The sequence below is a fragment of the Periplaneta americana genome, chromosome 14, assembly GCF_040183065.1.
Source record: "Periplaneta americana isolate PAMFEO1 chromosome 14, P.americana_PAMFEO1_priV1, whole genome shotgun sequence".
In the NCBI taxonomy this organism is placed as follows: Eukaryota; Metazoa; Arthropoda; class Insecta; order Blattodea; family Blattidae; genus Periplaneta; species Periplaneta americana.
The window spans coordinates 90,786,284-90,811,181 of NC_091130.1; the positions used below are offsets into that span (position 1 = coordinate 90,786,284).

At 33.5% G+C, this 24,898-nt stretch overlaps 1 protein-coding gene across 5 annotated transcripts in view; it reads right to left on the reverse strand.

The window, feature by feature from the left end:
* dom (domino helicase) overlaps positions 1-24,898 on the reverse strand; it is a 689,640-nt gene that overhangs the window by 335,426 nt on the left and 329,316 nt on the right. For all 5 annotated transcript variants that reach the window (XM_069845730.1, XM_069845733.1, XM_069845731.1 and 2 more), the window contains 3 exons: positions 23,789-23,975; positions 12,395-12,531; positions 10,734-10,920 (listed from right to left, as the gene is read on the reverse strand). In XM_069845730.1, the coding sequence (XP_069701831.1) occupies positions 10,734-10,920; positions 12,395-12,531; positions 23,789-23,975 (511 nt within the window). The remainder of the gene's footprint in view (positions 1-10,733; positions 10,921-12,394; positions 12,532-23,788; positions 23,976-24,898) is intronic.

Below are 24,898 nucleotides of genomic sequence, written 5' to 3' on the forward strand. Positions count from 1 at the left end.
TTCTACGTCTTTCAGTAAATGGCGCTTGGCCCACTATGGTTCTGAACCCTTCAAATAACTTAAATAGTGATACAGCATATATAGTGATTTGTAATTATATTTCTTTCTTTCGAAAATGTAAGAATTCACGATCTCCTATGTACCATTGTCATGGAATGAATAAATGTGTTTTTTCTTCCTACAGAAAAATTGTATATTTTGCACATGGAAGTTATTGCAGGAACAGCTACGCTATAATCTGAGGCGGTGGTGAAAATGTATTATATTGTTATTTTAAAAGTCTTGTATATCCTTAAATATCAGTCCTATCAAAATTTTGCATAGAATAAAGCTTATTGGAAATCATTTTTAAAGAAACTTTTGTTACGTAACATTTTTCACAAAAAACAATAATAAGCGAGATATTTCGATTTATTTAATTCAGTCCCCTTTAAATAAAGTATTTTGAATCCCACATAGCCTAAAATCTAAGTTACAACGAACTTAATTTATATTTCAGTTTTCATCAAAATCCGTTCAACCATTATCGTATGAAAAGTTAAACATCCAGACTACAATGAAATCAAAACAATTACTCCGTCTATTTAAGGCGGCCTTGACGTTTATCAGTATTAATATACAGAGAATATTTTGTGTGTTTGTATGAAGTAATCTCAGAAGCTATTTGAAATTTGTAGTTTCTCTAGATGGATGTAATGCTACAAATGAGGACTGAGGTAAGATGAAAAGAAATCTGTACGCACAGAAAACTTGATATTCTGTCGAAATATTGTATAACTTGATTATTGCAACTTTATTTGGTCCACATAAAATACTCTAATTTTATACACTCATTTTACCATAGAGATCACTGGAGCTGAGTTATTTTAAAAGGTGTCATGAAATGGCATTCCTGCGCTCATAATTTACCCATATTCGTTTCCTGTGTTTCTTAAAATAATATTTATGTAGGGTACCTCATTTTTTTATTTGCATAAACAATGATACAACCAAGCGAGTTGGCTCAGGCGGTAGCATTTGAGACACGCATTCGGGTGTCCCGAGTTCAAACCCCGTGACTGACCAATTTGACTGAGGTTTTTCATGATTTCCCTTGGTCATAAAGGCAAATACCAGATTGGAAAGATACATGCCATTATTCATCACCACCTCAATTACCAATACCAAAAACATTAATGAAAGTCTATAATCAGTTACATGAACACAAGCCATCTACAATACACAATAGAAACAGGAATTCAACAAGAGTAAAAACGGCCTGCTGATATACACACACATTCTAAACACGCAACATGACCACAGATGTTAAGGCGTGAATAATAAGAAAAAAGATGCACAGGTTAACATAAAAATTATCTTCGTACAAAATCAACTCTATTAATTTGGAGTGATTTATTAAAGGATGTATTCAAGACTAATTTAGAAAAATGTTAAACGAATTATATTTGCACCAAATGAGTGGTCTCTGGACCAAAATGATAGCATTTTAATTATTAAAATACAATTTAAATTAAGTAGAATATTAAACGATTTATTCTTCTATCAAACACGAATGTTCCCTGAACCCAATGTTCTATTTTAATTATGTAATTATTTTATATTTATTTCTAATAAGTGCAGCGAAGCGCACTGGTACAGCTAGTATTATATGAAAAGTGTGTTGATAATGGATGTACTCCGATAAGTAAATTTTTTATTTGTTATGGGGGCTCTTGAATCTCATGAGGAACAACTTTTACAATAGCGCAACATAATCTGCTTGGCTCATTATCCAATTTTTTTGCATTGCCATTTATTGCATACAGTATATATTTTATATATTTTAACACGATTCAATTGAACATAGTTAAAATTTGGATTATAAAATAATGGAATGCTAAGCTAACATACTATTACTGCACACTAAATCAATACACTCTCGTTCATTAATTCTCTGAGATGAAAATGAATCTGTACATAAACATTATTTTAAGAAACGCAGAAAACGAATATACAGAATAGCCTTTCAAGTTTTCTGTGCATAAGAAGCTATTTTAATCTTACCTATCCTCAATTCACTCAGAAGTTACTGTAATAACATTATAGTATTATGTTCATCTAGAAAAACTACACTTTCCAATGGTGAAATATTAATTATACAAAACGGTTAATTTAGCTTCTGATATTACTTCATACAAACACAGAAACATTCTCTGTAGGCTATCTTTCATAGCTTTCGATTGTTGTTGTCCAAGGCCCCTTATAGACGAAGTCATTTGTTTATTTCATTACACCACCTTAGATGGCAGTTATTTTAATTTTAAAACTCATTTATCTCATTAAATATCAGTCCTATCAAAATTTTTCAATGAATAAAACATATCGGAAATCATTTTTAAAGAAACCTTTGTTATGTAATATTTTTCACAAAAATCAATAATAAGAGAGATATTTCGATTTCGATTTACTTAATTCAGGCCCCTTATAACCCTCCCTTTTAAATAACGTATTTTGAATGCCATATAGCCTAAAATCTAAGTTGCAACGAACTTAATTTATATTCCAATTTTCATCGAAATCTGTTCAGCCATTATTGTGTGAAAATGTAACAAACATCCAGACAGACAGATAGACATACATATGTACATACAAACAAAAATTTCAAAAAAGCGATTTTCGGTTTCAGGATGGTTAATAATACATGTTAACACCAATTATTTTTGGAAAATCGAAAATTACCAGAAAAATTTTGGCTATAGATTTATTATTAGTATAGATTTTGTTCACGTTGTCTTCAGAAATAAGCTCTGTAAATTACGGTAAATACTCGTGAATCACCTTGTATGTGGGACTTTTGGATGACAGAATATGAATATGAGATTATTTTCTTTGAATTTATCTTTTAAGGAAGAAATGGATGAGAAATTAAATCCAATATCTGGGGAGGAGAGGGGGGAGAGTTTTGTGGCACAAAATACAACTATGATAATTTGTGCGAATTCAATATGGCAGATTCAGTATTATGGATTATAGCTAAAAAAAGAAAACCGAAAACATCTGATAATGCAGATAGACGTAAGTACAGTAAATACATATAATTAACCAAAAAATGTCCCATTCTTTTAGGGTACAGATGAGTGTCGATATTTGCTTGCACAATCAGTGTGTAAAACAGTAGTTCAGATGCATAAACATCTAAAAGCAAAACAATAAACCAACTCAGACCTACATGACATGCCTCAAGAGGGATGTTTGCCGATAGAAGAACAGTTATGTTTATTACTCAAGAGAGAGAAGAAGGAAGGGAGGACTTCAATTTGATTCTTATTATTGTCAGAACATTAACGTAGTGTTCAATCTGCTGCTAAAACAAGAGACAGACCAATTGTATGCAGCAGTAAAAGTTAAATCACGTGTAATATAGTAGGATGTAGAAGTGTAATAGTTCAGTGTGTAGGATTTGAAAGTGCAATTGTACCATTTCCAGTATTGATGTTACCTGTGGTTAGTGTTAAGAAGATTGGCTAGAGGGATCAGACAGTAAAGGATGTAGTCATATGTCCAAAATGCAGAAATGGACAGCAGTATTCATATTCATGTGTGTTTTGAACAGATCATAGGAAATATGTCGTTAAATGTATGAATGTATATAAGATAAACAGAGACAAATTGAGACTGAAAATCTACACAGACATGTGGATAAACAAATGATCAAAAGTAGTATTAAACTACATTTTCAGTTATTTTGGAAATTAAGGGATAGATGGGTGGTATTAATAAAATAATAAAATTTCTCTGGTAAAAATTGCCTCTCAAGCAATGAGTCGAGTCCTTTGTCTGAAAGAAATCTACATTACTTATTAATAAAAATCACTAGAAAATGCTTCGTAATTTTGGAGAATTCTCACACTGCTGAACACCTGCCAACTTTTAACAGCTGCACTATGGAATTCATAACTGTTCTCAACATCAGTGATTCAGGTCATGACACTAGCGAGATTCAGAGTAACAACAGCAAATAATAATAATAATAATAATAATAATAATAATAATAATAATAATAATAATAATAATAATAATGTTTGTGCATTTGTTGATATGATAAAGGACTATTCTATCATATTTAAAAAATCGTTCCTCTAGAACAGAGCTTTGCAAACTGGTTGTCAGTGTCGCTGAAGTTTTATGGGATGTCGCGAACTGTTTGGTATATTTAATTATTTTGAGCTATTAACTCATGATAACTGAACTCCAGTAAGAAAATCGCTGGTCACCCCTTGCTTACCTAGCTGCCTTGCAGATATGTATCTCTGACAGATGCATAGCTGTGCGTATAGTTGTAGTGTACAAATTCTAGTCTGCAAGATAAGGATGAGAATATCTTAACTGCAACAGACAAAATATCTGCTTTACGAGACAAGTTAGCAATTTGGTTTTGGAAAGTGAAAAAGAGCAGCTACGAAATGTTCCCAAATAAATCTCACAAAAGCTTATGACTGGATAAGAAATCCATTTTTGTCATCTGTCTAGTTAGTGGACATTCCTTAGCAGAAGAAGAAGAAGAATTGGCAGAGATTAAAAATGATAGGAGCTTGAAGTTGGAACACCAAAGAGATGATCTGAACAGATTCTGGATTTCACTTGAAGATTTTCCGCATCTTGCTAATTGGGCTCTTGTAGTTTTGTTGCAGTTTTCAACCACATAATATTACGAAGCAGGATTTTCTGTGATGTTCAATACCAAAACAGTGAAACATGGCAGTTTAAAAATGCTTCATGAAGAAATGTGATTGAATTTATCCCATATTCGTCCAAACATAAAAGATTTGCCAAGCACATGTGAGTCACTGAAAAATTAAAACCTACGGTGAAAATAAGTATGATTCTTTTCCTCATCTTAGAAATCTATGAAATGTTTCTTTCGCCTCTTATAATATGTTAACAATACTGGAAATATGTGTGTTAATTTTATTCATTTTATGAAGGGTGTAAAAGTAGCCTATTAATGTGTCAAATACTTTCATTTGAGGGATAAGATGACGCACTAAAATTTTAGAGTTGGCTAGGGTGTTGCCATATAAAAAGTTTGAAAAGCATTGCTCTAGAATCTAAATCAAAAGTGAGTTTAACATTTAAAGATATCAAGGAGAACTATGACAAAATATTTGGGACTCCAGTCACTGCCTCCCAATTTTATTAAACAAAAAGGTGGAAAATATGAAAACGTGACTGAAAAAAAAAGACATCTAAATATAACTGAAAATAAGTCTATATAATTAAAGGACTGGGAAAAAAAAACTTCCAAAGCTAATGGAAGGAGACACAAACCCTGTTTCGTGCAGAACACAAGGTAAGATTATATTTTTTCCGTATTTATTACTTTATATATTTATTAATTATTATTACAGGCAATATTTCCGAGCTGGCCAGTCTCCTTCACGCACGCCCACACTAATAGGTCACTTCTAAGCTGATTCAGAAAACATATGGCACAGTGGTGATGCAATATTCATTCCATGTTTTATGATCTCATAAACTGGATATTACTGAAAGACAATGTGTCAATATACGAGGACAATCCCAGAAGTCATGCACACTTTACATTTGCTTCCCACTCCATGGATCTGTGTGGTTCTTCCTTATTGCGCTGGTAGAGGGAGTTCATCCGAACAAATCTGTTCAAGTTACAATGGTGTAAAAAAGTCTGTTTATAGAAGTGACTGAAATAGATCACGAAGATCAGGCAGGTCATGTCACTGTTTTAGATCAAAAATCCTTTATTAAAATGAAAATTTTACTTGGATATATACTGATGGAAATTACTGAATTGCTTTAAGAACTGTGCGGTGATCTATAGTAGACCGACGCATCATTTCTGTGAAGAAACACATTAAAAAACAACAAATGCTTTGAAAGACTGGAATCATCTAAAGACTTCGTTGCAAAGGTCATTATTGCCAAAGTTGGCACATCAGACACTGCAGATTACTACTCAAAGTTTCTGTTTAAGAAATTACATCCAAAAATTTGCTAGACCCGATCATAACTATTGGAGTCTTGTGTGCTGCTCCAGCACAATAATGCGAGACCACATATTGCTGACCCAGTGAGGGCCATAATGACTAATTACAAGTGGGAAACATTCCCTCACCCAACCTATATTCTGGACATTAATCCACATGACCTTTTTCCCAAAATGTAAAATAGACTTCGAGATCAACATTAAATGATCTGAATACAGCTGTGACCTGCCAGATTCGAGAGTTCATAACTGGCATCCAACATCTAAAGTAATTTTGGGAAGCAGTCATAAGATTCCAACGAGAATATTTTCATGAAAGTGAATTTGAAAAAATAAAATATGTGCCAATTAAGTAAGTTTCTATATAACGTCTGAGATCACCCTCGTATGTATGATATGTTAATGATAAAATCCACTTAGATAACAGCCCCAATTATGGAATCAATATGATCAGCCTCCTAATCAATTCACGTGAACAATACCAAAGATCAATAAGATAATTTTATTAATTTCAAATGTTATATATTGGCAATAAGTGGACACTTTCTGCCTTTTAAATAAAATTTAAGTAACAATTCTTACTGAGTTTTTCAATATGGAATCAGCTATGGTCCGGGTAATAGCAACAGGTGTCGCCCTGGGTGGCACAGTTGGTATAGTACTGGCCTTCTGTGCCTGTAAGCTCGTAAACATGTTCCCAGTGGTTTATCTGTACATTTTTGGTGTGAAAATAAACCTATAGGCAATAAGATTTTTATAAGAGTTTATAACATTTATTTATATAGATTTCTAACATCTCGAAGATAGATGTTTATAAAAGAGAAGAGCAAATAATTAACAATTTCTTGTTGGAGGTTATGGATTCTAATGAAGAGGGCCAATCAGGCATTATAGAAGATAAAGTTGAAGAAGATAATGTCGAAGTTAGTGACCATAACTCTGGCAGTGAGGAATCAGCTGATGAATATGACACTTTACCACAACCACAATCCAATACAACAGCACAGGTACCATATCTGCTAGGAAAGGACAACCTCACAAAAAGGTATACACATGTCAAAATATGAGAAGGCAAAATATTTTTAATAATCTACCAGGAGTAAAGGGATATGCAAAAAGAGCCAAGACACCGACTGATTGTCGAGGTTTGTTCTTTCTGAGGATTGTTGAATTTACTAACCAATGGATTGATACACACAGGGATGCTTTTAGTAGAGAAAGGGATGTCCAAAGAACAAATATTACAGAAGTAAAGGTCTTACTGGGACTTTTATATCTTGCGGCCTCGTTTTGATAGGACAAACAAAGAGGGAAAAAGTCGACAAGTTGGCACCTCTTAGGAAAATTTTTTTGAAGAATTAAACTCATGTTGTAAAAATTGCTATCCTGTTGGCGGGTATACTACCATTTATTAGATGTTCGGACCCTTTCGAGAATGCTGCAGTTTCCAGGTCTATATGAAGTCGAAACCAGCGAAGTATGACATAGAGATATTTTGCCTTGTGTGATGCCAGGATTTTTTTTATGTCGTCAACGAAATATACGCAGGGCAGCAACCAGATGAACCATTTCAAAAAGATAATCGACCCCAACAGATTATATTGAGATTAGTAGAACCTACTCACATAACAAAATGTCACTAATGACAATGGGTTCAATTCCATACTACTGGCTGACGAACTACAGAGACATCACAGCCTATCTCGAATGGCCACTTTGAGGAAGAATAAGAGAGAAATACTTGCTATATTTAGCGAAGGAATGCGAGTGCTGTTGGCTGTTCGGTTTCAGTGAAAATATGACTCTTCTTTCAAGTACCAAAGAAAAACCGGCTAGTGAATCTGATATTTTGCATGCATGTTTGTGATGAAGTTGATTAATCTACTGGAGAAGCAAGAAAACCTGAAATATTATTCTACATCACTAAAGGAGGCATAGATACGATGGACGAAATGAAAGCGACATATTCTGTAGGTAGAAAAGCTAATAGATGGCCATTAGCTCTCTCCCTCTCTCTCTCTTTTTTTTTTTTTTTTTGCTATGATTAATATCATTGGTGTGAACAGTTATATAATTTCCAGGCCATCAGTCAAAACAACATGAATAGGAGAGACAAATTTCAACCAATAATAAAAAATATAAATCATGTTACTTTGATTATTATGATAGTTTTGCCTGATTATTATTGTGCGGAACAAAATTCTGTGCGTGACTAAATACGTAATTCTGAGTGCGCAAATAATGCAGGATTATATTAAAAATTAAATTGCCAGTGTCCAATTCACACTTTTCTTAAATATCACGAAGCACAATGAGTGATATAGACAGTGAATCAAGTTGTGAACATATTAAATCATTCTGGGAAGCACAGTGCACAAAAAGTATATTTGGAAAATTAATGTGGCTAAGAAGAAGAGAAATAAGTGTGAAGAGTATGATAATATGAAGACAAAGAGTGTTGTGAAAGCAAGATGAGTAGGGGATCCTTGTGAATGTGAATGCTTCAATAAAGTGGGTAGATATTAGGCCATTGCATGGGGATATGGAGAAAATTATTTTTTTAAATTTATAAGATGCACCCCTTCTATGTTGTTTCACTTGATAAAATATGAGTGTATACCAAGTTTTAGGTAATTTGGTCATGTCTTGACCCCAGCCCAACATGACTGACTAATAAGACATTCTTTTCTTATAGTAAAATAATTAGAAAATGTAATATTAAATGTTTCTCTTTTAATGCAGGTCATTATACAATACTGTAAATCCACGTATATAGTAATTAACAAGTACTGTAATTAAGTCTTGCCCTCAGCTTTATAATATCCACACCAAATCACTATATTTACTGAATTTAAGGTTTGTTAGAGGCTGCAGTTAACATCTTTAATGCCTCTTTTTTATAGTTGGGAATTTGTTTGCGATGATATTAAACCACTTGCAATAAGTACTGTTTTTGAGTTTCGTCATCTGTAACACTAATTGAGAAGTCTTGGATCACCTTTATGGCCCGTTCAGAGAGATCCTTAATCACTTTGCAATACTGTACGTATGCCTCAGCATCTTGATAATTGGGATCAAGATGCCATTGGCTAACGGATTTTCCAAGCGATTGGACCTTGACGTCGATACTGTGAAACAAGAACCACGATTTAGAGCCAATAAGAGATGAGACTTTCGTACTGTGGTTCAGGATTGGAAATTTTGGAATGCCCCTCTCAAATTCTTTTGGTCTCAGAAATCGAAATAATGTATGAGTAATTTTCTGCCATTCCGAATCAGTAACTCTGCTGGAAAATAGGGAGAACACTGCACACTCTTTGGTTAAATACCACAAGTATCTTTCCATGGCTTGTATGGCTGCATTAGCAACTTGAGGATCGTGCTTGCGGTATTTGATGAAGTCATGCCACAGCTTCAGATCATTGCAGACTGCATCGGAACCATTGGATGAAGAGAACCATTTTTCAACACAGAATAGTGTATTGAATTTGCATAATGCTTCTAATTTGTCGATCATGTCTTGTCGTATCCTGCTTGAGCACTGAAAGCAAATATCTTTGCTGGATACAAAATGGACGGCATCCATCGAGCATTGTGAGCTGCTTCAGGTTTTAGCCAGTGTATTCCTCGTTCAGGTATTTCTCCCAGAATTGATATCAGCTCAGCACACTCCCGATAATCAGCATGAGGTAATGTTATTTCTATTCGGGGTGGAATGTATTCTCTTTAGTGATTGAATTGTATTTTCCATTATGAGTTTGTGACCTGTCCTTGATTTGTATGGTCTTAAAATTTTCTTCTGTATTGATAGTTTACAAATAGAGTCCCTGAATTGAATGAAATTGTCATTTTCAGGACCTGATGTTTCACCAAACAATGCCTTGTGAACTGAACACCAGATTCTCTCAAAAACGTGATGTCGACAAGCAGAATTAAACCATTTTTTGTCCAGTAATTTTTCGAGCTGTACACATGCTCCGATTTTCCATTCTGAGTTTTGAAGCTGTACTGTCAAAAACGAGGGATCTCACGTTTTGCAAGACTAAAAGTAGCTCTTGCTTGTTCTGTACCTGTTGTGTTTGTAATTACCAGAAAACCAAAAATCTTCAAAGCCTGGCTTACCAGATACTAGTACCACTAGTCATTCTATATTTTGTATGCGAAAATGTACACCAATGTACTAAATTATATTACATACTCTACTTATTCTTGGTTTTAATTTAGGCAGTCTTTGTTGATTACAAAGAAGGGAAATAGACTTATGTTTCCAATTTTCCACAGAAGAGAGACAGAAACTGTAAAACTGAAATTTATTACAGCTCGAATATTTTATAGCAAGCAAACAGAATTATATGTTTTGTGATGTCCACAGAAAAAAGAATTAGTGAGAGTGAAGGCTACAGAAAGTGAGGTTGTGATTACACAAATAGTGATATCAAATACTGCAGAAATATGTTCTTATTGTTCTTCTAACGACAAACATTGGAGGATAAGTTCATTTGTTGCCTAGCAGTCCAACAGAGTGTATTGATGTTTTTGTCAAGTCTGGAACTGCAGAAATATGCAGATGTAATTATTCGAAAAATACTAGTCAGAGAATATTAGGAAGGTAGACACATTCCCTCCAATCAGATACACCTGTATACTCAAATAAGTAAGAGTTTTCGTTCTGTAGATTGCATACAAAAAAACTGTAATACAGTAAATAAGACATACAGTAAATGACACTTACCTTAAAAGGATCGTAGTCAAGGGCTTTCATCACTATTGATGCTGTGTGATACATAATGCCTTCCATTTGGAATGGTGAAATTGTTGGCCGAACCTCAAAGAGATTAGGATGATTGCATACTTTGCGAAGTTGCATGAGAACATTTATAACACTCAACAAGTTCCCTGTGGCAAGGGTCTCTCTTGTTCTGTAAGCAAACCCAAAAATACAATATATACATATGAACAACAATGCATTAAAAAAAGTGATAAAAATTTTCCAAAAAATTTAAATCTGTAAATTTGTAAATTTTTCTGAAAAAAAAAAAAAACTCTCCCCCCCTTCTCTATTCCTTTCTCTCCCCCCCCCCTCTCACACACGCCTATGCAAGCACAATTCCAATAAGAGTGTCCTACTTTTAAAATATAACAGCTGTCATGTTTATAATGCTACAGCAGTAATATTTTTCCCAAGGTTACAATAGTTCTTGACAAATAATCATAGAATGATATACCATTTCACAATGCACAGAAATAATTAAAATTGATTATCAAAATGGGTCATCCTTTCACCAAACATTTAATGCATTATGTGAAGTGTACCATGTGTTTAATCGTCTCCGAGAGAGAGAACAATTCTATGTTTGGCCGAAAAATATGAGACAACTGGTTCTGTCGCAAACCAAACAACGCCTGTACATCAATTTCTCAGCAAACAAGAATTGAGTCTTTCATCGATCACAACTTGGCAGATTTTGAATCTGTTCTTGAAGTTACATCCTTACAAAATTATTTTAATTCAAGAACTGAAGCCAAATGACCATAGAATGCGCTGTGTATTCTCTGACTGGGCTATGGAGCAATTGAAAGTTGACCCTGCTTTTAGTAACGAGGCCCATTTTTTTGGATGAACGGTTTCGTTAACAAACAAAATTGCTGCTTTTGGAGCAATGATAATCCACTGGAGATTCAAAAACGACAACTTCATCCCCAAAAGGTTACTGTTTGATGTGGATTTTGGTACGGTGGAATCATTGGTTCATATTTTTTCCAAGATTGAGAATGGGAGGCTCTGTCAATGGAGAAAAATACCAGGCTATGATAAGGGATTATTTTTGGCCTCAATTGAAAGGTATGGATCTCAAAAACATCACGTTTCAGTAAGATGGTGCCACGTGTCATACTGCTCATGAAACAGTCGACCTTTTAAGGGAGAAGTTGAGAGACTTCATCATTTCACGTGGTGGTGATGTTAAACCACGGGTTTATACCAAAAAGCCAGAAACAGTTAATGACCTAAGAAACTATCTTTGAAAATTGGAAGACATGTACACGCACAACCCAATGAAGCCATGATGGCCATTTAACTGACATTCTCTTTCATATGTAATGACATTAAGTGTGCTTCAAAATAATAATTAAATAAATAAATCTCATTTGTGTACAGTATATAATTTGTTTCATTTTAAAAGTATGACACTCTTCTTGGAAGAGCCTTTATATATACATAAGAATCCATTAAAGTTACAGTAAAATTGACTATGTATCATGTACATCATTTTGAAATATATCTAATAATTTAGAAGAAACTGCTGCACACAGACAATGAAACATACCTATTTATATATTATTTATTTCTCATTACTGAGAAAGTAAAAGAAAACTCTTCAGGAGTATACTCACTTTGCTCTGGACATGAAATCATCATACAAATATCTCTGTCGTTTAGATAATCGGCACATCACAATATGTTCATATTTCTTTGGTAACTGTTTTTCTACTTCTGTTTTCAATCTACGCAGTAGAAATGGCCTCAAAACCTATAAATCACATGACAAAATCAAAGCTATACAACTGTAACACTTCTTAACATCTTTTAATTTAAATTAATGAAGACATTAAATACATATAAAAGTTGTTGAATAATGAAATTAACAACAGTGTTCCTTTATTTAAAATCAGTTAGTTTAGTAGGGTAGGGACACAACTTCAAAACAGGAAGGAAAAAATAGTGGCTGCTTGTGTTGGAAATTACAGTTTAAGAATTCATCACGTTTAATTTGAAGTCTATAAACTTTCATTCTATAAAAATTTCTAATGTGTTATATTTCAAACCCACTCTTTTAAACAAATCTTATTTTTTAGCTTCACTTAATTTTATGCGTTGTTCAACTTCAAGCTTCCTTAGTAACTCTCCTTTCCATCTCTTACCTTTGCCTAACACTGTAATGTGGGCATAATCATTTACAGAGTGCCTGAATAAAATGAACATAAGCTATATTTTATTTTATTATCATAAAGGTGCAAGATTTAACTCATTTTTGTGTTACTTGCCATAAAATTAAAAATAATCAGTAACCACCATTAATGCATTGTTGAAATGACACACATACTGTATTGTGTAGCAGAATAGCACTAGAGACAATTTCAAATTCGTATCTCAGGTTCTGCAGTGTTCTGGTGATGTCAAGAGGAGATGAAGGTGGGTAATTCACACTTCCTCTTTGTCCTATCCATCTCTCAGGAAAAGTGACATTGGTGTGGTAATGAGGTGGCACAATCATTCAGCTGAAGATAATATTTTTCGTACAAAAAACAGGACACTAATACGAGGTGTGACGTCTTGCAAACACTGAGACATAGGCAGAACTTGTGACAGTTGCTTCGAAGACTAATAAGTAATAAGCCTTGAAGACAAGATCATCACATTGATATCCCTGGTGGAGTAACTACTAGTTATTTCATTACACGTGTATTTTCCTTGATCTAGTACACAGAGTCATGTCAATTAACAGTACTGTCAAGTTTAAAAGTGGTCCTTTCCTTCACTCCCGTGTAGCAATCATTCACAAAATTAAAATCACCTATATGAATCATTCTCACTTGCTGAGTGAAGGATTCTGAGAATGTATGGCTTCCTCTTCTCCCTCCACAAAATGCAATATACACTTATCTACAGATACTAGTGTTGTGAGAACATTGTCTTGCAACCTTCTTTAAGAATTATGTAAATTTCTCTAACACTGTCGCAACATTTTCACTGTTCGATTTCAATCTTTTTTTTTATTTGGGTTATTTTATAACACTTTATCCACAGTTACGGTTATCTAGTGTCTGAGTAAGATGAAGGTGATAATGCCAGCGAAATGAGTCCAGGGTCCAGCACCGAAAGTTACCCAGTATCTGCTCTTTATGGGTTGAGGAAACCCCCCAGAAAAAACCTCGAGGTAACTTGTCCCAACCAGAATTTGAACCTGGGCCTGCTTGTTTCATGGTCAGATGAGCTAACTCTTACTCCACAGCGGTGGACGATTTCAATCTTCTGCTCCATCCCTCCTTTATATGAGGCACCATTAAGGTACAGTCACACATCACTACTTTTGCAGCATTGCAGTACAAAATACTGTGCAGCTCTCATACTGCGACATGTGAACAACAGTACAACCTGAAAAGTAGTGGCTGCCAAACCAGTTGCTCGCTACTTTTTCATGCTGCATTTTTTATATTAGTTTTGCAGCAAATGCGAACAGTGTTGTCACCCAAATGTGCCAATGATACTTTATATTGTTCGGATATATTTTAAGGTTTGACCTGATGAAAACAAATGATTTAGAACAGTTACTAAATATACAGTGCAGTCAGAGTATATTTGCTGATGATATAATTAATTTTTTCCATGATAATGCATAAAGTTCATTTTACCCACTGCTGTCACTGCGTAAAGTTGCATTTTACCCACTGTTATCAGTGCATAAAGTGAGCCTTTAAAACACTAGTCTGTAAAAAGAGTAAGTAATCACTTTACGCACTGCTATCCATTTTATGCACTGCCAAAGAAAATACAATATTAATGTTCAAACTTCATTCAATAAGAAATTAATGAATTACCTCGATATTTCATGACATCAATATTAAACATAACACAAATAAGTAATAAATTTAACATTCACATTTACATTTTAGTCAGCATTATTCTGAAGTTACATCTGCAGTACTCACTGCAACAAGATATACCATCAACTTTCCCTAACTGCTTTATTGATTATATAACTGATTTAGACAGTCACTGTGATCTGATAACCTTTCCAGCTAGAAATATTTATTTCTTGAATAATACACATTCGTAAAGGTTCTCTTTTTGGTACACGTGTAAGATTTGTGAAACGAGGTGTAGCCGTATTTTAGTTTCAAACAGGAAAGTTGCCAATATTGCTTACAAGAATATGCTATTGGTTATCATTCAAGACTGTTTTCTTAGTCCAACAACACTGAAATGAGTATACAAGTGCACAAGGTATACATTATGTCATGTGTCCTTTAGTAGACACCTTCCTCACAGCACAATGTGCACTACAGGGTCACTCTAAAATAGATTCCTTACTCCTAGACAAGTACAGTATGCTTCAGTTTAGTAACGTTTATGATATTACGCACTACTAGTTGAAGTAAAGGTGCCTAAAACAAGTGCGAAAGTACAGGAGTGAGTAGAAGAATTCAGAAGACAGTAAGTCTGTGTAAATGGCAACACAGTTGTGTGTAATTTATGTAAGACTGATGTAATATGTTCTAAAATATTGTATTTACAATAGCACTGTAATTGAAAAAATATATATAAACAGTTTGAAATTGATAGAAAGAAGCGAGTTTGACAATCTACCTTCAACTAGCAATTAAATGTCAGAGCACTTAAAAATTTTATTAGAAAGTACAATACTTGTACACAAGTGTTATAGCAATATCGGAATTTTAAGTTAAATTTTACAGCAAAGATTATTGTAATATAGACTTAAACATTTAATTCAGGGTAGTATCTGTGTTACAGTTATACCTGTGTTTTAAGTTAAAATTTTACAACAAAGATCATTGCAATATGGACACTGCAGTAAGAGCTGTACCTATGAAACAGTAACATTGTAAGTTAAGATTGTCACTGTTTTTAATCATTGTTCATTGTGAATTGATTAGTAGGCCGATCTATCGAACCCTTATTTAGGGCGGCTTTTGTTGATACAAATATCTCATCAAAGATTATTGTAAATTTGGCTTAACCATGTTGTTAAGACTAGTCTCTCTGATACAATATCTTAAGTTAAAATTTTACATAAAAGATTTTTGTAATATAGGCTTACACAACATTTCTTTAAGAGTAGTGCATGTGAAACAGTAACATTTTAATTTAAAAGTTGAAGCAAAGACTGTGTTTAGTCTTTTGTAATATACAACACAGCCATACTCTTGAAAGCATTCTTTTATGTGTGTGCTATGGCTGTCTTTGATGCAGAAATAGTCTTGTTTACATTGTACAGTGCCACATGCCACTATTCTTCGTTAAGTCATTTTGGCTCATTGCACAAATTCCATACGGGCTATTCCATATGAAATCGATCAGTAAAAAACCTTGCATTTTTTTAATACTCTAACTTTTTCCCTATTTATACAAGGTGCTGAGGACAGTGAATTTTCAAAAATATACTATCGAAAGTCAAACGGTTTTCGTATTATTGAGCAACAAATTTAGTGTATTTTATAAAAACAAGCCTCTTTCAATGCTCAGAACTCTGGAACCATTTACTGCAGAACACTGAACGAGAGCTTATTTTCAAGCTAACATTTGGCAGGTTATGTTAAGAAATAATCCTTATTTCTGTTGTATACAGAGAGACAGATAATCTGATTTTACTTACTTTTAGGCTTTTTGCCAATTTGTAAAAATGTAAAAAATATTGAGAAAAAACCTTGCATTATTAAGCGGGATTCGGCATTGTTTGCTTAGTGGCTTGGCAATAAGTTTCGAGGGTATTAAATAAATTATTTTCACACGCCTAGACTTGAATGGTGCAGTACCACATGCACTGGCTGAGAGATGAAGATAAGCGAGCGTTGGGCATCATTTTACTCCTGTGTTTATGAAAACTTGTGATAAAGCTAGCCCAGCTATGCGCTACTAGATGAAACATCATGTGTTTGTCTCCTGGCCTTGCTCGTCTCGGCTAGCTCTTGCCTCACAGTCAGCTGGTTACTTCACGCACGTACTATTTTATTTATTTGATATTTTCAATACTTTCTTATCAATGGTGCACCAGTAAAAAATGTGTTTATTTGTACTTTCAATGCAGGATCTAACCATACATTTTAAAAATATTTTTTTCTTGGTCAAAGGTGTCTTAATGAAGAAAAATGTAAATTTCTCCATTTCCATAAAAAGTAAGAAAAGCTGTTTACATGCCAATATAAACTTTAATTTCTCACCATCAAAATAAACCATGATTTTGATCATTGGGTGAAAGGGTTTCGGAGCCACAACAGTTTAAAGTTGCTAATTTTATGAAAATACGATAAATTTAAATATTTTTAATTTAAACACTATGAAGTTCAGAGTTCGTATAGGTCAGTTTCGGTCAGATGTGTTTCCAATTCACTGTGGGCTAAAGCAAGGAGATGCACTATCACCTTTACTTTTTAACTTTGCTCTAAAGTATGCCATTAGGAAAGTCCAGGATAACAGAGAGGGTTTGGAATTGAAAGGGTTACATCAGCTGCTTGTCTATGCGGATGACATGGATGTGTTAGGAGAAAATCCACAAACGATTAGGGAAAACACGGGAATTTTACTGGAAGCAAGTAAAGAGATAGGTTTGGAAGTAAGTCCCGAAAAGACAGAGTATATGATTATGTCTCGTGACCAGAATATTGTACGAAATGGAAATATAAAAATTGGAAATTTATCTTTTGAAGAGGTGGAGAAGTTCAAATATCTGGGAGCAACAGTAACAAATATAAATGATACTCGCGAGGAAATTAAACACAGAATAAATATGGGAAATGTGTGTTATTATTCGGTTGAGAAACTTTTATCATCCAGTCTGCTGTCGAAAAATCTGAAAGTTAGAATTTATAAAACAATTAAATTACCGGTTGTTCTGTATGGTTGTGAAACCTGGAGTCTCACTTTGAGAGTGGAACAGAGACTACGGATGTTTGAGAATAAGATTCTTAGGAAAATATTTGGGGCTAAGAGGGATGAAGTTAGAGGAGAATGGAGAAAGTTACACAACACAGAACTGCACGCATTGTATTCTTCACCTGACATAATTAGGAACATTAAATCCAGACGTTTGAGATGGGCAGGGCATGTAGCATGTATGGGCGAATTCAGAAATGCATATAGAGTGTTAGTTGGGAGGCCGGAGGGAAAAAGACCTTTAGGGAGGCCGAGACGTAGATGGGAAGATAATATTAAAATGGATTTGATGGAGGTGGGATGTGATGATAGAGAGTGGATTGATTTTGCTCAGGATAGGAACCGATGGCGGGCTTGTGTGAGGGCGGCAATGAACCTTCGGGTTCCTTAAAAGCCAGTCAGTAAGTAAGTAAGTATGAAGTTCTGATGCCTCAAACTTTGCACAAAGCATTGTATCACAGTTGTCAGTTGTATTTAAAAATTGCAAGGTCAATTTTCTCTATATTTCAGTCGATTTGAGATGGAACAGCCCATACTCACTGAACTTCAAAGACCAATGGCTAAGATTCTGGTCTCTAGATATTACTGATGTATATAGGCGTTTTTATAATAGCTTTGTAATAAAAATGATGTCAATTTCTGAACATTAGGACACAAAAATAAATACTAGACATATTTGAACCAATATACTGCCTGTGGAATTTGCAAGTGCCGATTCCAACAACAAAAAGTAAAAGACTTACAGCACCCTTAACCTCTGTTCCTCTCTTGAAGTGAGAATTCAAGTTTCACAACCATACAGAACAACCAGTAATATAAGTGTTTTATAAATTCTAACATTCAGCTTTTTTGAGGAGCATACTGCATGACAAAAGCTTCTCAACCAAATAACAGGCAATTCCCATACTTATTCTGCATTTGATTTCTTCCCGGGTGTCATTAATATTAATAATCTTCCTACTACTAGTAAAAAGTTCGTACACTGTAACAGTAGTTCTTGGTGATGGTACCATCAAATTGCTCTGTATTTCTATTCTTTCTTTGTCCTAGAATTTTTTTTATTTTTGTAGTTTAATGTTTTGTTCTCAGTTTTATAATTAAAAGAACTGATAAGTAACCTATCATATGAGTTTCATAATCTGAAACTCTAATGCGAATATAATAAGAAAAATTACTGAAGAATCAACATGGAAATACAAAGTTACAGCTGAGTAGCAGATCGCCACTTTTGGCTTATGTGTTTACAAGACACACAACTTTTACAACTGCAGTAGCAAAAATTGCGCAGTAAAAGTAGTGACTTGCGCCCATACCTTTATATCAATTTCCAAGTATTATCATTAGGGTTGTAACTTTTTTGTATTACTATATATGTTAAATGTGTTAAAATTTTAATTTTATGCATGGAAAATGTAAACCCCTTAATGAAAGTTCAAAATTAAGTGAAATATGTCCGCGAATTTTCGCGAAATTGATTGAAATCCACGACATTAGGTACTTCATAATAAACAATTTTCACGAAAAACGACTCTTTCTTACTAATAAAAAGTGAAAATTTTCATTAAAAAATATGCAAGAACATTCCTACATATATGATCATTCAGCACTGCTTGTGTATGGCATGACAATGATATAATATGCAAGCAGACAACAGTTTTTTTTTCTTTCCTGCACCAACTGCTTTTGTCAAATCAAGAAGGCAGTTCTCTCATCCCTGCACAGTCGAATGAAACTGAATAATTATAAATTTAATATTAATGATGCAAACAGTTATCTGTTATATTCAAAGGTATTGCTTCAATAATAATTTTTTAAGAAGTTGATTTTTTTTTTCCATTTCTTTGTGGTGAGAAATATGGATGAAATGGCCTGGTTTTTTAAGAAATATTCACCGAAATTAAACCATTTTAATCACCCAAATGAGGGTAAAATAATCACCATAAAATCACACTCTTAATTACCATGCAGTCTTGCAAATGTTGCCTGTGTTGTACAAAATTCTGTTCTCCACAATCTTCGTTTTCCAGAAATACCTAAGTATTCAGTTAGAATGCTCGAACTATAATTATTGTGGCTGTATTTATTCACATTGTTATTGATGCTTTTTGGTGAAGTGTACCAATATCACACAAGAAAATCACTGATATTGTACTGCTTACCATCATTCTACCATTATTTTTAGATATTATGTCTTCATTTTTATGTGTGACTTTACATTAAAAATGTGTATACATTTTATTGGAATAGTCTGTATGTCTTTACATGTCCATATCTCAGAAATGTAATTCTTTACACTGCCAAGCTATAAATTTGCTGTGGAGTTATTGATATTCAAAGGAAGCGCTGAAGGAAGGACAGGAGAATTTCAGTAATTTTCCATTTAATTCCAATAATGTACCCTTTTCTTAATTATACCTCTTTTGACAATTCTTACCTGAAAACTTCTGTTCTCTCAGAGTCTTATTCATCAATACAAAATTATAGCATTCCACACATACTCATCCAGAATCAATTACATTTTTTGAGATGAAAACTTTTCTTTACAATATATGTAGTAGCAGTAGGGATGTCAGTCCTTTGTATACGCCGCCTTTGCCTTTAAAAAAAGTAGCTTGTACTCATTTCTGTTAAAATCACTATGCTACTGTGTGCTTTGGAATAACTATTCTATCAGCAGTAAATTAAAATATCTGTTGCACCTGTTTCGCAAAACATAACTATCAGCATAGATATTCCAAACACAGCATTTCAGCACGTGAAGTGATTGTCAAGATATTTACTCAGTTTATGTTTCCTGAATATCAAGTTTTATAGATAAAACAAGTTTCATTGTACTTTTCATGTACAATTCGATAAAAAAACATAGAAAAGAATATATAGTGTAAAATAAATTCTCTTTAAAATTAGACTTCATAATATTATACATATATCTATTACGAAACCAAGAAAAAAATAATTGAAGACCCCGGATCTGGCCATAGAGTCATCATTGCTTCTATTCATCTCCACCAAAACCGAAGAAAAGAACCCTACAATAACAAGACAACATGGAATTTTAAGAAAGCGGATTGGAAACTATTTACTACAGAACTAGACGAACAACTCAAGCTCAACACACCACTAATGGAAAATATAAACTCAGATAGATTGAACAAATATTTCTTTGACTCTATTCTTAAAATTGCAAAAAAGCACATCCCACGAGGCAAACCAAAAAAATACACCCCATTCTGGACAGAAAACCTGAATTTATTGAAACAAGATATAGATAAAGCAAGAATCAAAGCAGAACATAGCAAAACACCAGAAGATACTCAAGATTGGAGGAGGGAGACTGCCATTCTTAAAAAAGTAATCATAACAGCAAAAAAGAACAGTTCTAATAAATTTAATGAAAATATTAATTATAGAACAAATAGCGCTAAAACATATAAATTTCTGAAGAATATTTCCAATACACAGGAAAATATTAGCTAACCTATAATTCACAATAACAAAACACTAACAGATAGTAGAGATATAGCAAATGCATTTAATAAACACTACTCAAACTCTCACAGATTACATCCCAATATAAAAAAAAAAAAACTGACAAATTTATGAAAAGAGAATTACATAAATATAATAAAAACAATATTACTAGTACAAAACCTGAAATATTTCATCAAAATTTTACTTCCAACGAATTAAGCATAGCTATACAAAATTTAAAAACCAAGAAATATCCTGGTTCCGACAACATTCATTCCGAATTTTTGAAACATCTAGGGCAAAAAGCCAAGTCTCTACTTTTATCCATTTTCAATTTATCATGGAACACCTCAATTCCTGCAGCTTGGAAAAAAGCAATCATTGTACCAATTCACAAAAAAGGGAAACCTGCTCATGATGTTAATAGTTATCGACCAATAGCACTATTAAGCATTATAGTAAAAACTATGGAGTCAATGATCTCCAACAGATTAACTTGGTATTTAGAATCTCAAAATCTTTTATCACCAAGACAAGCCGGCTTTCGACAACTACACTCTACTAATGAACAAGTCATACGCCTTGGCCAAGAAATAAAAGACAGTTTTAACAAGAAAGAAAATACCTTGGCAATATTTATTGACTTTCAATTAGCATATGACTCTGTTTGAAGAAATAAATTATTACTAAAACTCCAGAAATTAGGTATCTCCAGCAATATGTTCAGATGGATATCAGAATTCTTCAGTCAAAGATTCATTTCTACTAAATTCATTAACTCACTTTCTAGTTACAGACAAACATTACGAGGTCTACCCCAGGGCACTGTCCTCAGCAAAACTTTATTCAATATTTATATAAATGACTTACCCTCCCTATTAGAGAAATCAAACATGAAAACAGCACTATTTGCTGATGATATAGTTTTGTGGACTTCAGGATCTTACAGACATAGAGACAAAATTCAAAATTCTGCTCTTAAAGCTCTAAATCAACTACATGAAAGGAATACATCAAATTTGATGACACTCAATTTAAGCAAAAGTAACTACCAAATATTTTCACTCGGTAAAAAAGAAAGAGAATTCAATATCCAATACAATGGCCAACACCTCCCTAGGACTTATGAATCCAAATATCTTGGGAGTTATTTTCGACAGTAAGTTAACATGGAACAACTATTTGAAATATATTTCTGAAAAAGCTCGTAAAAGATTCTCCCTTCTGAAAAGACTAGCAGGAAAGAAATGGGGTTGCTCTAGAAATACTTTGAACACTACAGACAAAATGTTTATACAGCCAGTGCTGACGTACTGTGGAGAAATAGAATGTGTTCAAAACCAAGCTCTCAGGCTCATTACTGGTGGAATCAAAACAACTCCAATAGATTCTATGAGATTCCTCACTTATATTAACAGCATCAAAATGATAATAGAAGAAAAAGCACTGATTCAATATGAAAAACTTATCAGATTACCAGGAAACAATTGACATTCATACAGTCTTTGTAGATTGAAAACTCAAAAAAGTTTCATATCCATTGTTCAAGAATTAAAACAGAAAATCAATATCGCAAATTTAAAAGAAAACTTACAAATTAAATCAAACCCTTTAACTCTATTAAATATAGAGTATAATCTAAATTTAACACAAGAAATACTGAAATCAGAAGTAAACACTGAAATAATGAAACAATTGTCTTTAGAGACAATTAATATTAGGTACCCTCCACAAAATTGACTTCATTTATACACCGATGGATCCTTGATCTCCAGAGAACAAGGTGCAGGTGGAGGTGTTACGTGCTGTCTCTTCTCACTTTATAGATCTCTTGGATATGGAACAACAAGTTTTGATGGAGAAATCATTGTAATAAGTAAAGTCTCAGGAATCTTCTCTGCCACATCAATAAATTTAAAAATGCAGTTATATTGTCAGACTCCAAAGTAGCTATTCTATCAATAGTTTCTAGACACACACCTTCATCTCAAATAGCAGAAATAGCTAAAATGCTCTCTCAACTAATAACACTCAATAAAAGAATTGTATTCCAATGGATACTATCCCATTGTGGAATCCTGGGAAACGATAATGCGGATGCTTTAGCAAAGAAGGGCAGCACTGCTACTTACAGACCTGTTACTAAATCTACGTATTACTCTGTGAAAAGATTTATTAAATTTACATACTTAGACTTCAACAAACAAAATTTGATAACACAATCTTAAGGGAAAAAATGGAACTCTCTGCATGATAATCCACAGCTGATTCCCGATTTACCACGCAAATCGTCTGTAGCTGCATTTAGATTGGCAACAGGCCATGATTGTTTGGCCAAGCATCTGCATAGAATTGGAATATATCAGTCTCCTAACTGTCCATTGTGCAACTCAAATCAAGAAATGGATTCAGAACATCTCAAAATCTGTGCGTCAGTGGCTAACCATGACAATATCTTTGAAAATTATTGGAGTGCAAGAGGTCAAATGACTTTATTGTCGAATGCCTAGCATTAGAAAACAACAACAACATATCATACATTTTTGTGGACAGAAGTAAAGAGTACAGAGACACCTATTCAACATGTTTGTATATTATCATTCCGTCTAGACTCTGTACAATTATAGTAACTAAATGATACTCACCTTATGCAAACGCTTGATAAGGCTCTCATTATATTCAGAGTTGCCTTCAATCATACCAGTCACAGGATTTGAAAACCACTCCTTAAATTCTCTGTGCGACTGGAATACATTTGGCATAAGAAAATGCATCAAGGACCACAATTCCATTAAATTGTTCTGGAGGGGTGTTCCAGTTAAAAGAAGTCGTCTGTGGAGAACAAAATGATACATTTCATATTGTACAGTACATGATAAAATAATAATAATGACAAAATTTATGGGATAAGCAAGAAAGCTCCGAAATAATAAAACAATAATTGAAAATCACCTCCATGTTAATTTCGAGGGAAAAATTGTTCTGGGGCCTCGAAATTATTCAAATCAACTTTACAGGGAGTTATACCTGAAAGCTTGATTTGCACCTCCATGTTAGAACATATCAATAATTACAGAACAATATGGATCGAACATATTCGCAGAATGAGAAATTCAAGATTACCTAAACAAATCATCAACTACCGAGGAACAAGCAAAAGAAAATTAGCATGACCGAAGTAAATATGGCATAAAAATGGAACAGGTCACTTGGTCTAAATCCTCTGATTGAAAGACGACGACAAAATGTAGAACAGCTTGTCCTACATCTTCAACATTCCATCTCACCTATCATTAACGTATCAAGACACCAGAGTCTCCAGCAGAAAATCATAAAGACACTAAATGAATTTGATCTATTACAGAAAAGGAATGACACATTTCTTACAACTTGGACACATTAAATCTTATAGACATTTTTCTCATTACAGAAACGACAACTTGATGAATAAAAAAAGAATTATCAAAAGCCAATATAATAAAACATGACTTGTTGATTTTTAACAACAGGTTTTATATAACTTTCAGGTAACTCTCGTGTACACTTTGAGAATCATAATTTATACAAATGTGGAAAGAGACTTTGACTTTCAAAAGGAGCAATTTGAGCTGGTGCTGATTCAATGCTATAATTAAGAAATTTGTCTATTACGACATATGGAAGAACATTTGCAAATATAGAAATAATTTTTATATTAATATTGGTGATATATAACGAAATTGACCAATGTTCTAGAATGTGGAGTAACTCAAATA